General features: G+C 32.6%; 3 protein-coding genes and 1 non-coding gene across 4 annotated transcripts; 3 read left to right on the plus strand and 1 right to left on the minus strand.

Moving 5' to 3' along the window:
• The first annotated feature begins 2,531 nt into the window (after nt 1-2,531).
• Nucleotides 2,532-3,561, plus strand: LOC105965036 (EPIDERMAL PATTERNING FACTOR-like protein). The gene is made up of 2 exons (XM_012989547.2): nt 2,532-2,852; nt 2,932-3,561. The coding sequence occupies exons 1-2, from the start codon at nt 2,739-2,741 to the stop codon at nt 3,202-3,204; spliced, it is 387 nt and encodes a 128-aa protein (XP_012845001.1). The 5' UTR covers nt 2,532-2,738; the 3' UTR covers nt 3,205-3,561.
• A 1,761-nt stretch (nt 3,562-5,322) lies between these two features.
• On the plus strand, nt 5,323-8,197 carry LOC105964957 (Haloacid dehalogenase-like hydrolase (HAD) superfamily protein). The gene is made up of 11 exons (XM_088822504.1): nt 5,323-5,800; nt 5,893-5,986; nt 6,415-6,459; nt 6,590-6,640; nt 6,817-6,891; nt 6,993-7,026; nt 7,137-7,192; nt 7,284-7,343; nt 7,432-7,491; nt 7,767-7,813; nt 7,959-8,197. Exons 1-11 carry the CDS (start codon nt 5,421-5,423, stop codon nt 8,005-8,007), a joined length of 951 nt encoding a protein of 316 aa, XP_088678630.1. The 5' UTR covers nt 5,323-5,420; the 3' UTR covers nt 8,008-8,197.
• Nucleotides 8,198-8,447: 250 nt separating this feature from the next.
• On the plus strand, nt 8,448-8,532 carry TRNAM-CAU (transfer RNA methionine (anticodon CAU)). The gene is given in 2 exon segments: nt 8,448-8,485; nt 8,497-8,532. It is a non-coding gene; the product is annotated as a tRNA-Met (tRNA).
• A 172-nt stretch (nt 8,533-8,704) lies between these two features.
• Nucleotides 8,705-11,281, minus strand: LOC105965176 (alpha/beta-Hydrolases superfamily protein). The gene is made up of 4 exons (XM_012989699.2): nt 10,498-11,281; nt 9,289-9,381; nt 9,116-9,183; nt 8,705-9,015 (listed from the first exon to the last, which is right to left on the minus strand). The coding sequence occupies exons 1-4, from the start codon at nt 11,122-11,124 to the stop codon at nt 8,841-8,843; spliced, it is 963 nt and encodes a 320-aa protein (XP_012845153.2). The 5' UTR covers nt 11,125-11,281; the 3' UTR covers nt 8,705-8,840.
• Nucleotides 11,282-16,665: the final 5,384 nt, after the last annotated feature.

The raw sequence follows: 16,665 nt of genomic DNA on the forward strand, positions 1-16,665 counted from the left end.
ATATAAAAAAATAAAATAAAACTGAATACGACACTGAATTAACGGTTTAATAATCGGCATGTACGAATTTTCGTTCATTTCGATTCAACCGGTTTACCGACTGGATGAAGATTCCTGGATAAATTTGATATTGTAAGGGTGGATGTGTAAGACAATACATAATTGAGGGGTGGTTGTAATTATACAAACAAGAGGAGGGTTTTTATAATTATATTTTACCTCAAAGGGTTGACGGTAATTTACTCTTATTTAGAAGGTCCAATTAATTATCGTTCAATAAATTCATATTAATCATGGTCCAATTAATTATCTCTCACTAAATTCATATTAGTCATGAGTCATGACAAAGTAAAATTTACTAATCGGCATGGAAAAAACTGGATTATCCAAGCATCAAATTAATCGCTCGTTCGATTACCGCTATAAGGTTCTACGAACTAAATAGTAGGGGTTAATAACATGTCCGATTGGTAAGATTCACACTTTTTCAAATCCGCTACTAAAATCGAAGCCCGCTATTAAATGTTACTATTTCATTAAATTAGTAGCACCCCTCCCCTGAGATGAATTTAATAGGGGGTGACTAAAACGGAAAAATACAATTTTATCCTTAAAATCATATTTTATTATTGTAAACTAAGTGGTTTTATAGACAATTCATATATAATAAATATTTTTAACAAATTTAATAGAAAACTTAATCCAAGAAACCTAACATATGCTACTAATTTTACTAATCATGATTAATTTCCCTAAACATAAAAATCCAAAACTAAAGGTTTGATTAATTACCTACGGAATTAATTAATAAAAAAAAATAGGGGATGATCCCAAGAAACCAAATCATGGCAAACCTAATATGCAACCTAACCTATTATTTTAACTAAACCATAGTTAATGAAATTCCCATTCAAAATTGACAGGCTTTTTGTGATATATATAATTATATATGTATAGTACAATTGTACTTATAAGTGGGGAATGAATGTAACTTAAGCTGAATCCATGACTACTGAGAAAAGTTCAATTGTTGTAATGATTTATAAAAATGCCTCAATTTATTCATGTAACAACAAAGTCTATTAATATTAAAAAAGATAGAAGAATCAATTGGGAATTCTAATTCATGTTTGTGCTAGAATAGGGAATTGTATTTTAGGTATTACCCTCCCTTTTTTTTTTTTTTTCTATTTACCTATTCTAAGCTAAAAGTATGTTCTAAAGAACTTTTTACCTCAACTTGTACTCAAATGCTTTTAAAAAATTCTCCATTTAAATTGTTGTTTAGTTTGTTTATTTGAAAAGTTATGACTTTTAGTTTGTGTCTTGTAAACAATTAGGGGTGTAAATTAGGCGGATCTGATCGAAATTAGAGCACTGCTGAAAAAAAAATTGAAAAATAACTCCGATTTGGTTCATAAAAAATATGAAAGAATCGGAATTTTAGAAGTTGAATGAAAAAACTTTTACGACAATCGAAAATTTTGGAATTGGAATTGGCATTGGCATAATTTGATTTTTTTTATTACATTTGATGCAAAACACATAACAAAATTGATATTATAAACATAATTTTAGGAGGGAAATGTGCAATTTTTGAAAATTAAAACTACATTAGAAATTGGAGTGTAATATGTACTCCGTCCTTCCCGTATTAGTTGTGGGGTTTTGTGTTGTGTCATATATTAAGAAAACCAATAAATATAGATAGTTTATAACAAACTATTCAAATTTACTGAAATACCCTTATCATTAATCGATCATCAGTCGATTAGAAATGATAAAAGGGTAAAATCGAAACAAATTAGAAATAATACTTCAATTACATTCCAAACAAACTACAAAAGTCATAAATCAAAACTCTCATATAATTAATGCAAAATGTAAAACATTATCGTTTCGATAGAAAAATCGAAACTTTTCGAATCAGAACCCATAACCAATCGAAAACCAGCGAAACCCAAACGTTTTATTTCCGATCTTTCATCCATATTAAAAAAAAATATTCATCAAGGGGTATATATATATATATATATATATACAAAATATATTCCACTTATAATAATTTTCTTGATCCGATTCATGATTCAATCAAATCACCAGTCAAAAACCCTAGTTATGATACTGATGAAGAACAGTAACAAACTCATCTACATCATTAAATGACATTTTTAACCACCCCCCTACCCTACCCCTACCCCTACCCCACCCACCCTACCCACCCCACCCCCCACCCCCAACAGTAAAACCATCACTTTCTCTAGTAGAAAGGACCTTTCACTTTCTATACAGCTAGTAATGGCCAAACCCTCAATAGCGTAAAGGAAAATATAACTTTGCTCAGAGGCCCCCCCACTTTACATTCTGCTACCATTTCCCCCATTCTTTTCTTTTCTTTTTTTTGTCTTGTTATTTTCACCCCCCCACCCCCACCCCCCACAAATTTACAGAGATACATACATACATACATACAGGTCTCAATCCTCCCACCCCATAAACTACATTCTTCTAAAATCTTCTCAGCTATATTTTTCAACTCATTCTTTTTCAATTACCCTCATAAAAAACTAATCTTTTTTTTTTATAATTTTTTTTTTGAATATTGCTTCTCTTCTTGCATTGAAGCATTATTTAATGTAGTGTTTTTTGTTTTCTGCTTCTGTTGTTGTCGCTCTGAAAAATGTCCAGATAATATATATTATTTATTTAAAAAAAAAAAAAAGAGAAAAAATGCAACCATGGCTATGAATTCTTTTATCTCATTAATTTCATATTTTATTTCAATAGCTCTCTTCTTTCTTCTCTCTACTTCTTATTGCTTGATCCATAATCAGCCTTCTCACTCTCTGAGGGTAAGATCGTAATTTCCTCTCCTGCATGTTTGTGTGTGTGTGTGGGTGGCATTATTGTAATTTAGTTTTGTTGGTGTAGGGTTTGGTGGTGGCGGAGAAAACGAGATTGGGGTCGAGGCCGCCGAGCTGCCACAACAAATGCAACCAGTGCCACCCATGCATGGCGGTGCAAGTGCCCACGCTGCCGAGTCACAACCGAGTTGGGCCGGAGGAAGAAGTAGTGACGACGACGGCGGCGAAGCTGGAGTACTTCGACTCGTCGCCGGCGGCGTCGGGCGGCGGCAACAGGTACTCGAATTACAAGCCGCTCGGATGGAAATGCAGATGCGACGGCCATCTTTTCAACCCTTAGTATTAATATTAATAATAATAATAATAATATTCCATGAATATTATTTTAATAATAATAATTACTTTGAATCAATTTTTATATATATTAATCCAAAATGGAATATTTCAAGGTGGTCATAATTAAATAAATTCAACTAGGTTTTTATTTATTTATTATTTATTTTTATTTTATTTATTTTTGTTTAATTGAGAATGTTGGCTTTTTAGTTTTTAGAGAGAGAATACATAAATATATATTTAATTAGGAATTTAATTAATGTAGTTAGCATTTATGAGTAGTGTGTAGATATTTTAAACCGATGAAGATTTTTGTACAGAAATTATTAATATTTGCTGATTCTCTCATTATTTATACTGATTTTCTGGTTCTTGTTTTTATTTTATTTAATTTATTAATGGTAAGTAATAAAATAAATTTCTAGCATATTTTATGAATTAAAAAATAAATAATAAAAAGTATTTTTTTTTAATTGATTCTTGAATAATGTACTTTCTTATCATCTCGGGATTTTCATGGCCTACTACATATCTCTTGTGTCCTATATGGTTGTCTATATATATATGTATGTATGTATGTATTCTGGCTTTGGTATCAATCTACACTGTCGAAATTACTATAAAGCCCCTTACTCTTGTTCTAGGTGAAATATTAATTAGAGGATTTGTGTGCATTTAATTAATTAAATAACACTACCATTGCAAGAGCTTCGATGGAATTTCCCGGCGATTTTTTTTTTAAATTTTCCGGTGTCCGATAGAGCGTCGACAAGTTATTTTTTTTGGGTGTAGTTTTAAAGCGAGTTTTTTTTCGATAAAAGGATTAGTTAGAGAGTTCAGCATACGAGAATTTAATTAGAGAGTTGAACAAATAGGAATTTAGATTGAGAGAGCTTATACAAAGAGTTTACGCGAGCTTAGTCCGTTCGGGAAAATTAGATACTACATCTGATTATTTTCACTTCGTGAATTTGAACCGTAGATCTACGCGTAATTATATACACTAATGTGTATGTGTGCTTAATTAGTGAATAGTTAAATAATCAATCTACGATTCGAATCCACACAGTGTAAATAATCAGGTATAGCATTTAACTCTTTAGTTAGCTTAACAAACAACTATGTATAGTATTCTTTTGAATTGTGGTAAACAATAACTTAGATAGATAAAGCTTAGCAATAGTTAGTAAAATGAATAATTTAATTCATTTTAGTTTTTCAATTGTAAAGTTTATTAATTTAATTTTTTTTTTCTTTGTTCTTAAGATGAAATTTAATTTGAGAAACTAGTCTGTGTGGAGGATGTTGTGGGCTGATTTTTGTTCGGGCCCAGCCTATGGTTCAGGGCCCAAAGTCAAAACTAAAATTGAGACTCCTGTGTACTAATTTATGGGAAATTCCCGTTTTCACCCATCAAGTTTGTACTTATTTCACATTTGGTCCATTATGTTTCAACAATTGAACACCTTTAGCCATTTTCGTCAATTTATCGTTACATCATAAGGCAGTAATGGGCAAACGCAAGTTCTTACGGAAAATTGATGAAAATGGCTAAAAATGTTGAATTTTTTTAAATATGAGAGACCAAATGTATTTTTTATGAACATGGGGACCAAATGTGGAGTCAGTGCAAACTTGAGGGATCAAAACTGTATTTTTTCCCAACCTTGAGGTATGATCAAATTACGAAAATCCCCATCATGTTTAGGTAATTGCAACCACCCCTCAACTATGAATTTTCTTATACGTCCACCCTTGTGGTGTCAAATTTAGTGGAATCTTCTAAATTATACGGAATATTCTCAAGTTTGTACTAGTTTTATCCCATTCGACCTCCACATTTTGAAGCAAGATGATCATAAGATGTGTTTTTTAGTTTGTATATATATCAGATTGTGGTGCATCAGAAATTGCATTTTAACACAAAACGAGTACATACAGTAGAACATTCCACGAAATTTACAAGATTATGTTGAATTCGACACCATAAGGGTGGGCACGTAAGAAGATTTGCAGTTGAAGAGTAGTTATAAATTATAATTACTCATACATAAGGGGTTTTTTCGTAATTTAACCTAACCTCGGGGGTTGGTTGTAAAATACCCAAAAAATACAAAATCTAAGGGTCGTTACATCGGTTACAGAACTGAAAGAACCTGATCAAACCCTCTCCGCCGGCCAACCCACAGCCACACACACACACACACACACACACTATCCATGGCTTCTTCCGCCGTGCTCCTCCTCCAACCACCCAATCTCTCCAACTCCCTTTCTCTCTCCTCTCGAACTCCCCCACCTCTCTTCTCTCTCTTCAAAACCAACACTACCTTCTCCTCCTCCGCCGCAGCTTCAAAATCCCTCAGCCGCAGACCGCCGCTGGTAGTTACAGTCTCCGCAGCGCTCCAAGCTCTCATATTCGACTGCGACGGCGTAATTCTGGAGTCGGAGCATCTCCACCGCCAAGCTTACAACGACGCCTTCGAGCATTTCAATGTTCGCTGCCCATCTTCTTCTTCATCCCACCCCCTCAATTGGACCCCCGAATTTTACGATGTTTTTCAGAATCTCGTCGGCGGCGGAAAACCTAAAATGAGATGGTCCTTCTTTTCACCCCCAATTTGATATCCCCAATTTTTATTTATTAATTATATTTAATTTTTGGTTTTGTTTTTTTTTTTTTGGATTGAAGGTATTTTAAGGAAAACGGTTGGCCAACTTCGACGGTTTTCGATTATTCTCCGGAAACTGACGAAGAGAGAGAGAAATTGATTGACATTCTTCAGGTGTCAATTCTTTTCGAGTTTAATTTGTTCTGTTTTTTGTTTTGTCTAATTGGCATTCAATTGATTATAAGAATATAGTACATTTTAGTCCTCGTTTATAGGCTTGATAAATTAGTAATCTCGCGTAAATAATAATTTTTTCTGGTCTCGACTCGGTGTAAACATACTAAAATTAGTAGTTTAATATTTCGCTGAATTAATCGGATTTTGCTAGACCCGACTGTATTAATTTATAGAGGTTTAACTGTATTACTAACTAAATCGGAAATAATAGCAATAAAGATAGCAAATCACGGTTTTTTTTTAATTTATTTTTAAAGTCAATTGTTTCAATTTATGTTAGTTTTATAGATGAGCTTCTATCGAATTTATTTAAGTTTTTCAATATATAGCTAAAAAGAAAATAACGAATTTGATCCTCAATGCAGGACTGGAAGACAGAGAGATACAAAGAAATTATTAAATCCGGAACAGTAAGTAAACGTTCGTAGTAATTCACAGACGAGTTAAATGATTTTTTTGCAAGAAAAAATATTTTATATTTATTTATTTTCTTTTTTCGTCTTGATTTACGATGCATTACTCTGTCAATGTATCGGGCAGGTTGAGCCTAGACCCGGAGTTTTGAGATTGATGGACGAGGCGAAAGCTTCTGTAAGATGGCCGAATTGCACTCTTTTAACATTTCTTAAATTTCAAATCTGATTTTATTTTTCTTAGTTAATTAAATTAAACATTTTCTTGATTCGAGTCCCGATTTATATGATTAGACTACATCTACTTGAAAAATGTTGTTGCGCGAGCTATATTTATTTTGTTCTTTGTTGTAGGGAAGAAAGCTAGCGGTTTGCTCTGCTGCGACTAAAAGTTCGGTTATCATGTGTCTGGAAAATCTTATCGGAATGGTGAAAACCTCTCGTCCTATTCGACTATTAATATTCATATAATCATAGTTAAAACTATTGTTCGAATAAAACAAATAAACCTCTTTCTCGTCTTGTTACAGGAGCGCTTCCAAAGCCTCGATTGCTTCCTCGCAGGTACATTAAATAAATCGAACAATTTCTTTATTTTATTTATTTCTCAAATCATCCATTTATTTTGCTAGAAAAAAAAAAAAAAAATCTCATCTTTTTCGTTGATATTGTAGGAGATGATGTAAAACAGAAGAAGCCCGATCCATCAATTTACGTGACTGCTGCCGAGGTAATTAGTGTGGCATTGCATTAATCTAACCTTTTTTTAATAGCTGCCTAATTTTTTTATAAGTTCCCATTTTAATAATAATGATTTGCAGAAACTCGGCGTATCGGAGAAGGATTGCATGGTAGTAGAAGACAGTGTTATCGGGCTGCAGGTTTATACTTTAAACTAAGATCAATTTCGAAACATGCAAAAAGAAAAAAAAAAAAAAAACTATTATTGAGCGCAGCCCGTTTTTGTAGGCTGCAACTGGAGCAGGAATGCCGTGTGTGATTTCTTATACGTCGTCAACTGCTGACCAGGTAAGCTAATTGGTTATTATATATGAGTTAGCAAATAAGTATTTCTTAAAGAGAGTATTTTTAGTATTTAATATTGTATACAGTAGAACCTTGATAAATTAATACTCTGATCAATTATTAACTTCGCTTAAGTAATAATTTCTTCCGGTCCTGACTCGGTAAAAATGTACTAAATTATTAGTTCGATAATTTAATATTTCGCTAAATTAATAGAATTTGCTAGTTCCGACTGTATTAGTTTATAGAGGTTTAAGTGTATTTATTCTGAAAAATAGGATTTTAAAGAAGCAGCTGCAATCTACCCTGACTTGAGCAATGTCAGGTAACACACACACACACACACACACACACACACACACACACACACACACACACACACACATATATATATATATATACTCTTCAACACTAGCTAAATATTTTTTAAATATTTTATTCATTAAAGTTGTTGGTTTTGGCTAATGCAGATTGACAGATTTAGAGGCATTGCTTAAAAATGAGGTTCCTGCAAATTAAATCATTTTTTTTTTGCAGTGTGATACATAATTGTAAGTTGTAACATTATATTTGAATCTTTGGCCAAAAAAAAAAATGTACATATATCCTATGAGATGTATATTTGTACTAAAATGTAAACCCAGGACCGAAATGCAATGATCATAAGAAATGTAAATTTTATTTTCGTATTTTTACGACATCATACAAAGTATTGTTTTTGTTTTTGTCGATTTACTATGTACTAGTGATGTAAAAAAATCGTTACAAAGTTGTACGATTTGATGATGCTTTTGAATTCAAATACGAATCTTTTCACATCTCATACTCAATAACTCAAAGCTCAATTTTGATAGTTCTCTAAAAAATGTATGTCTAAATGAATTAGGAAGGAGCATCGAAAACTATGTCGTGGTAAACTTACAGTTAAAATCTTATAGCGGAAATAATAAAACATCAAAGGGGTGGTGGCGCAGTTGGCTAGCGCGTAGGTCTCATAGCTTCTGAGTGATCCTGAGGTCGAGAGTTCGAGCCTCTCTCACCCCATTTCTTTTTTTATAATATTCTAGTCGAAATGCATAATAGTTATTAAAGCTTGTCTGAATCTCTGTCGACCTTTAAAAGTTGTATTTCAATTAATTAGCTCGATAAGCAATCGAATCGAGCTCGAATGAGCTTTCATCAATTTTCAACGATCATCTAAAAAACAGTTGCTTAGTTTGATACTTCCAATGTATTCCCAATTGCATGATGAGTTCCACAAACTCGTATCCATTGTCAATCTCCGATATACAACCGAATTTCAACAAACGCGGCCCCACTTAAACCGAAAATATTCAGACAGTTTTTAACTTTTAATCAACCTTGCAGGCATTTTTGCTGCTCAAATTCTCAGTATCATTATTAGTATTAGTGGCAGAGACGATAACAAAAGACTTCAAGTGATTGTATAATTCTTTGGTCTTCTCCATATTTATCGCATGTCCTGCATTCTTTAACACAACTAGCTCTGCGTTGTCTTCCAAATGTCTGTAATAATAATTAAAAAAAAAAAAAAGATGGACTTTATTAGAGAAGAGATAGTTCGTCAACAAAGGGATGGGAAATGTAAATGAAACGAAAAATTAACCTTAGTAATCTCTGACCCAATTCCAGTGGGAAAATCTTGTCGTGTTCTCCCCAAATTATCAAAGTGGGCTACAATAAATCGAGACAACGTATTCTTAGAAACGGCTTTTGCTAGAAATTAAACGATAGAATTTTGATTAAAAAAAAGGTGGGGGAAGGAAATTGTTCGCAGACCTGAGTGATTTTAGGCAGATCGGAAAGCTTTCTATCCTTTTGTAATGCGTAGATCAACTCTTTTCTTTCTTGGAAGTTTTCTGTATTCATTACCTATACGTATTCGTAAACATCAACCACATAATCAGCTTTCGAAGAAAATCATACAACTTAAGTGAAATTGGTTCAACTTAGAGACATACATATAAGTCAATCATACAAGAACAAAAACTCCGTTTTTTTCAAGAGAAATTTTAAAAAATCGCTTCACATTGAGGTCATTTGAGCGAAATAATGATTATAGGGCGACAATACTACAGTACTAATCGAAAAATAACAAATCTCTATATAACGAAATTGGGATTTTGAAAAATGTGGGGAAGGGGGCATGGCCCCCTGTGGTCCTATGCTAGCTCCCCCACTGAAACGAGTGATATATATTCACAAAGATCAAGAGTCAAGAATTTCAATCGTATGTGTTCATTGCTTTTTACATTGGAATATCGGCTTATTACGTTCCCAATTCATTTTTGAATTGTGATTATATATCTATATATAAGGATCATTTGCTCCGAGGTGGAGAATCGGAAGTGGGTTGAACCTAGGGGTGGAAATCGAACGGAATGGATCGGAAATGGCTTTTTCGAAAATTTTCCAATTTTTTTCGGAAGTAAAAAAAAAGGTCCCAATTTCCGTTAAAAAAAAATTGGAATTTAAAAATTCAATCCGATTTCGGAATGCCTCTGGATTGTAAATTATATTAGTTTATAATCTCTTGTTCCAAATTCAGATAAAATGGAAATTTTCACAATATTTTTCTATCTTTTTTAAATTTGCAGGAAAATGCAAGAAAATCCAAAAGAGAGTTCGACAAAACGCAATAAATATAAACACACGCAGAACAATAATCGAACCATAACCGGCGGAATTTGGAAATTCTATTCCGATTTCCACCCCTAATCGAACCATATTCGAACGCCGTGGGCACTTATATTTATGTGTTGAAAATTGAAATCGAATGCTCTATAAAACTACCAACAATTTAATTTTAGTATTTCCCCAAATCATTATTTCTCTAAATTAATAGAATTTGCTAGTCCCGACTTTATTAATTTATAGAGATTTAACTGTATGAGTTCCTATAATTCATCAACATAACTAAAAAAAGTAAAACAAATAAATAAAATAAAATTAAAATAGTGATAATGCAAAAAAAAAAAAAAGACTCACATGAATAAAATCGGAGAGAAAACAAGAAGGCACATTCCTCACAGGTTTATAGAACGAAAGCTTCATCAGCTCCCTCAGCTTCTCCGGCGTCTGCGCCAGCAATATTCCGACGGCTTCATCGACGGTGTTCACCGTGAACAGCCCCTCTCCGACATCCTTCTCCTCCAGGCAAACTCCGGCGCACCCGATCACCACCCTCTCCACCGCGCCGGGGAACTGCGCCGCCATGCTGTACGCCACGAACCCGCCGTAGCTCAGCCCGACCACCCGCATCCCGCCGCGGACGCCCATCGCCGCCAGGGCCCGCACCAGGCACCGCGCCTGGAAGGACTCGCTCCGGTCCGGCGCGGCGGTGTAGGAGTCGCCGAAGAAGAGCAGATCGGGGACGTAGACGTTGGATTTGGTGGAGAGCGGCGAGACGAAGTCGGCCCACTGCCACTTGGCGTTGGCGCCGATGCCGTGGATTAGGACGACGGTGGGCTTTTTCGGGTTGTGGGTTTTGGGCCGCCAGCAGTGGATGACGGTGCCGCCGCCGAGGTCGGTGGTGGCGGATTTCAGGCCGGCGGTCGAGAAGGAGTATCTGTAGCACCGTTCTCTTGATTGTGTTAAGCTGAAACAATTGGCCATTTTTTTTCTATGAACGGATTTCTTCACAGATTATTATTGTACGAGGAAAGATTCTCGGAAAACCTGGGAATTGTCAAAATTAAATTAAGGTGGATTGTTTCTGTAGTGGTGAAGAATCAAAGTTATTATTTTAATTAAAAATAAATAATAATAATAATAAAAAAGCAGAGACACGTCACTAATTAAACCGACCAAATGAGTTAGATTATATTTTTATTTTTTACGCTGTCAAAGAATTTTTTTTCTTTTTATATTTTCACTTGTTTAATTAAAAAAAAATGTAAATTACAACTACTCCGGAGGAATTGTTAAATTACGAAAAACTCCCTCATGCTTGGTTTATTATAGGTTACTCCACTCAACTATGAATCTTCTTACATGTTCACTCTTGCGGTGTCAAATTTAGTGGAACTTTCTAAATTATGTGAAATACTCTCCAGTTTGTACCCGTTTTTTACCTCATTCGAGCTCCAAATTTTGAAGCAAGATGATCATAAGATGAGTTTTTTCGGCTTGTATATAATCAAATCGTTGTGCATTAAAAACTGCAATTTTGCACAAAACGAGTACAAACTAGAAAATATTCTACGGAATCTTAGAAGATTACGTTGAATTTGACACCACAAGACTGAACGTGTAAGAAGATTCATAGTTGAGAGGTAGTTGTAATTACCCTAAACATGAGGATTTTTTTCATAATTTGACCTTACCTCGAGGATGGTTGTAATTTACCCTAAAATAAATTATACTACAGTAGAACCTCGATAAATTAATAATCTCGATTAAATAATAGTTTTTCCCAGTCCCAACTCGATAAAAACGTGTTAAATTATTAATTCGATAATTTAATAATTCGCCAAATTAATAGAATTTCTCTAGTTCCAACTGGATTAATTTATAGATGTTTAACTGTCTATTGTTAACTTATTATTGTACACAATTTTTTTTATATTTTTATATAAGAGAAATTTGAGAAATGTTGAGACACTATGGCCAACCTGACCCTAACCCTATACTGGATTTGTCACTGCAGTGTTCTCAATGTACATATCAACAAATATTCCCCATTATAGAAAGTTATTAAGTGAAATATTATTTTTACCTCGTTTATTATTTATTATTAATTTTGACAAGCAATCATTTATTATTGTTGATTTCGCATTATATTATAGTAACTCAAATCGGTTATATTGAAATATTAAACTATTTGATTTACAAAATAAAAATAAATGGTATATTATTTATAGGGATAACATAATATCTTTTCTTTTTTGGATAAAATAAATGAGATTTTCAAAATCAACAAAAAATCGAATGTAATAACTAATAATCTTATCTCAAAATCAATTACATATGTGATTGGTATGGTAACCTATGATTTCGATAATTCATGACAAGTCTATAAATATCTCAGAATAATATGTTTTGTTTACAAATTAGAAGAAGAGAGCACCAGAAGAGAAGAAGATCACAAAAAGAAAATGGCGTACCAATGGCCGCGTTATCCCCCTTGCGCAAGCGATCCATGCACTAGTTTTGAATGTTGCGGTCAAAACCGGTACAATACAATATGGCCAAATCTAATTGGTGTAGCTGTTGAAGAAGCTAAGGGAATTATTATGAATGATAATCCCCTTGTAACCGTAGTTGTCGTTCCCCAAGGCGGGGGAGTACTTGATATTTTTTGTTGCAATCGAGTTTGTATCTTTGTCGATGAAAATTATCGTGTTCGCCTTGTGCCAGTGGTTGGATAGAAGAAGACACAATTATAGAATATGGATAAATAAATAAATAAATAAATCAACTCTCATAAGATTTTAGTGATCATGTCTAATGTGGTACAAGTAGAGAGTTTCATGTTTGTAATGCAGTTTTTATCTGTTATTTTCTTATCTTTTTGTGTTTGTCAGATGTCATTACTTTTGTTATTTTAGTCTTCAAGACGTGACTTTGTTGGTGGATAATAATTTCAGAAAACTATAACAAAAAACCCTAATGAAAAACTCTTATATGTACAAAGAGTCTCAAAATCAAGATATCATTACTAAATTGTCCAATTAGTTAGTTTTTAATCACTTCTATTGAAATAATTTGCGTTATAAATTAGATTATTCTATTGAAATAATTTACGTTATGAATTAAATTATCCTTCAATATATAGAACATCATATCTCAATTTTTAATATGTCTTTTTTTTTTTTTTTTTGAGTTGAATTTTTAATATGTCATAGCACTGATTAAATACTTCAATTTAATGTTGATAACAAAATTGTCAATACCTTTGTGTAAGTGCTTCAATACCTTTGTCACTTACTTGATTTTGTATAGATTCATATCATATTGTATATTTTCATTACTTTGTTAATTTTATTTCTATCAATGTCTGAATTTGATTTAAGAAAACGATGTGGTCTAACATACACACACTCAAGTGGTGGAATCAGTACACGGGATGGGGTTATGGCCCCCCAACATTTTTCAATTCTCTTTAGAATCAATTACACATTGGATTTCTCAGGTCTTTTTATATTTTTGACACTTTGTCGTCGTAACTCTTGTGTGAATTAAAACTTAATTGACGCCCGAGTTTATTTTAAAATTAAAATTATTCAGAGAAATTTAAGAATATTTGAAGAAGTAATTGTTTGGGTACCTCTAAATTTCTAATTACGAAAATCCTATTAATAGTTGCAATCTCTATTTCAATCGTATCGCTTCTTCCTGACTCCTCAGAATAGAGGAATTGATTTCCGGTTCATTTCGCCATCCTGACTAGTGAATCAATAAGATTCGTTTGTTCAAAAAAATCTTTTACGTTCACAGGTTTCATCGTTCCAACCACTTCGTATTTAATAGTTAGGTCAGAATTCTACAACGGAGCTTATAATCAATTTATTATTGAGTCAACTTTCTTAGTCTTTATTGGCTCGAAGCTCTTGATGTTCTTCTTTTATTCTATAAATAAGAAGGATTCATTGAATATTTCAATTATGGCTGAATCAACTTAGTACAAGGAAAAATAGATTCAAGTGGGGGAAAGCCCGTCAATTAGATATTTGGCCTTTTAAAACGGTAATTCGAAAAGGCCGAAAATATGGATATTTCGTATTTATAATTATAACAGTGTTCGAATTAAAAATAATAACATTAATTTATGTGGTGTTTGCAAAAACTTTTACAAATAGATTATGAGCTTTTTTGCTAATATTTTATTTTGAAGTGTTTGCAAAATGAACTTTTGCTTTTACTTCTCTTAAAATAAGCAACTTTTAGCAATAATTTGTTAAGCAAATGACCCTGTTTTTTCTATTTAAGTTTATTTTTCAGTAAATTTGCAAATACCAAAACTTTTAGAAACAAAACACTTAAAACCAACTTAAATCACAATTCATAACTTTTGTTTTTAAATAAGCTTTTGTAAACACCACCTTAGGTGGTGTTTGCAAAAGACTATTTAAAAATATAAGTTAGTGATTATGAGTTAAGTTGAAATCAAGTGTTTATTTCTAAAAGTTGGGGGTGTTTGCAAATTAGCTGAAAAATCAACTAAAATAGAACAAATAGGTACATGGGTAATTTTAAAATTATAGCTTAAAACAACTTATTTTAAGAGAAGCAAAAACAAAAACTTATTTTGGAAACACCTAAAAACATATTATGTACAAAAAAAAAAGAAGCATATAATCTATTTCTAAAAGTTTTTGCAAACACCACCTTAGTAAGATAAAATTATGAATATTAGTGTGAGTACTGCTGATTATAAAAGTTGATATTTGATCTACTCATTGAATATGGGTTTATCTATATATAATCTATTTTTAGGTGTTGGCAAACTAAACTTTTGTTTTTGTTCTTCTTAAAATAAACTGCTTGAAGCTAATTTGAAAAGCATATCTGCCTGTTTTTTCTAATTTAGTTGATTTTTCATCCAATTTGCAAACGACCCCAACTTTTAGAAATAAACACTTAATCTCAATTTAACTTACAATCAATAACTTATGCTTTTAAATAAGTTTTCGTAATCCTCGGCTTAAAGTGCACAATAATCTCTACCTTGATTTAGTATCAAAGTTGTTTATTACTAGTATTATGAATTTCTCCTTGACTTCACTCGTCATCATCAATCTTAATAAATAAAGAATAAATTAAATAATAAAAAATATAAAAAATAAAAAAACTCAATTTCCAGTGTTGACTGTTGAGTCATTTCATTGTCAAGTTGTGCCAATAAATTATGTTATCACTTCATTGCTCCACTCTCTATTCCTCCACTAGTTTACATTGATTTATTACTCACCACTAAAATAACTCACATGTCAATATTTTTTTTTTTTAAATAAAAGAAGCATACAAACTCTATAACTTTTAGGCTTTTCTTTAATTTCCTCATTAATTTGGTCAAACTAGAAAATTTATTTCCATGTGACTTTGTTATAAATGAAATTTGTTGCAACTTTCATAAACCTAAAATAGGTTAGAAGATTTGATGTACTAAAACATGTCATGGTGTTTCTTTATAACGAATTTCCAGACCATATTTTTAGTTTTTCGTCGCAAAATTACGTGCGAATGACATCGTGTTAGTTTTTTTTTTGGGCAAAAAATTGCAATTTTAATGATCGATACTCCAAAAAATAGAGTTTGAGGGCAACATGCAACTTTTTTTAGTTTTGAGGCAACATGCAATGCACACTAAAGTTTAGGGGGCTACATGCAAAACGCGCTAAAGTTTGGGGGTTAAAATGCCATTAACCCAAAACTCTATCAACATTCTAGCTCATTACTTGAGGGGATGAAATATCTTTACTTCACAAATTTTCTCGACTTCTTAGTGACTTTTTAAGATAGAAACTGACTCGAGCGTTGTAATTTTTGCTAGAGCAACCCCCAACTTATTTTATAATTACAACCGCTCCTGAGGTAAGGTCTTCTTATAAAAAAAGTTCTCGTTTTTTTGTAATTACATCCACCCCTGTAATTTATAGATTTATTACATTAATACCCCTTATATGGACGTGAATGTAAGAAACTTATAAACTCAGAGGACTAAATGTAATTTTTCAAAACGAAGGATTTTTTTTGTAATTACTGTTGGAGCTAAATACCTAACACGCAAGTGCACGTATCGCAAACAAGTAGTAAAAGTGGACTCGTGAGAGTCGGATGTCGATCCCACAGGGAATACTCAAATTATCTAATCCTAAGTACCAAATTCTAACAATTATGATTTTTATCCAGCCTACGCAATGTTGTGAAATTTAATCAACTAAATAATTAAACTAATTATGAAAGAAATTAAACACGAGAAAATATCGATAAAAACGGACCTAGGATTTTATCTTCCCCCCTATGCAAGAATTGCTCACCCAAAACCCCTCAATTATGAAATATATGATTCATGATTATTAACCCGAGACACTAATTTACTCATAACCCGCTGTCGCGTGTATTATGAGTCTATTATTCATAAACGGTTCACTATATGTCTATGCAAACAAATTATGAATAAAACATTAACTAACAAGTCTCGTAAATGGCTAC

The sequence above is a fragment of the Erythranthe guttata genome, chromosome 8, assembly GCF_056151865.1.
Source record: "Erythranthe guttata isolate IM_541 chromosome 8, IM_541, whole genome shotgun sequence".
NCBI lineage: Eukaryota > Viridiplantae > Streptophyta > Magnoliopsida > Lamiales > Phrymaceae > Erythranthe > Erythranthe guttata.

Bases quoted from the DNA above. Each gene is read 5' to 3' on its own strand.
- LOC105965036 (XM_012989547.2), top strand. From the start codon at position 2,739: ATGGCTATGAATTCTTTTATCTCATTAATTTCATATTTTATTTCAATA. The intron at 2,853-2,931 runs GTAAGATCGTAA...TTGTTGGTGTAG, and splicing joins AGCCTTCTCACTCTCTGAGG to GGTTTGGTGGTGGCGGAGAA.
- LOC105964957 (XM_088822504.1), top strand. From the start codon at position 5,421: ATGGCTTCTTCCGCCGTGCTCCTCCTCCAACCACCCAATCTCTCCAAC. The intron at 7,193-7,283 runs GTAATTAGTGTG...AATGATTTGCAG, and splicing joins TTTACGTGACTGCTGCCGAG to AAACTCGGCGTATCGGAGAA. The intron at 7,344-7,431 runs GTTTATACTTTA...CCGTTTTTGTAG, and splicing joins ACAGTGTTATCGGGCTGCAG to GCTGCAACTGGAGCAGGAAT.
- LOC105965176 (XM_012989699.2), bottom strand. From the start codon at position 11,124: ATGGCCAATTGTTTCAGCTTAACACAATCAAGAGAACGGTGCTACAGA. The intron at 9,184-9,288 runs GTCTGCGAACAA...GATTTATTGTAG, and splicing joins ATCTGCCTAAAATCACTCAG to CCCACTTTGATAATTTGGGG. The intron at 9,016-9,115 runs GTTAATTTTTCG...TTATTATTACAG, and splicing joins TTGGGTCAGAGATTACTAAG to ACATTTGGAAGACAACGCAG.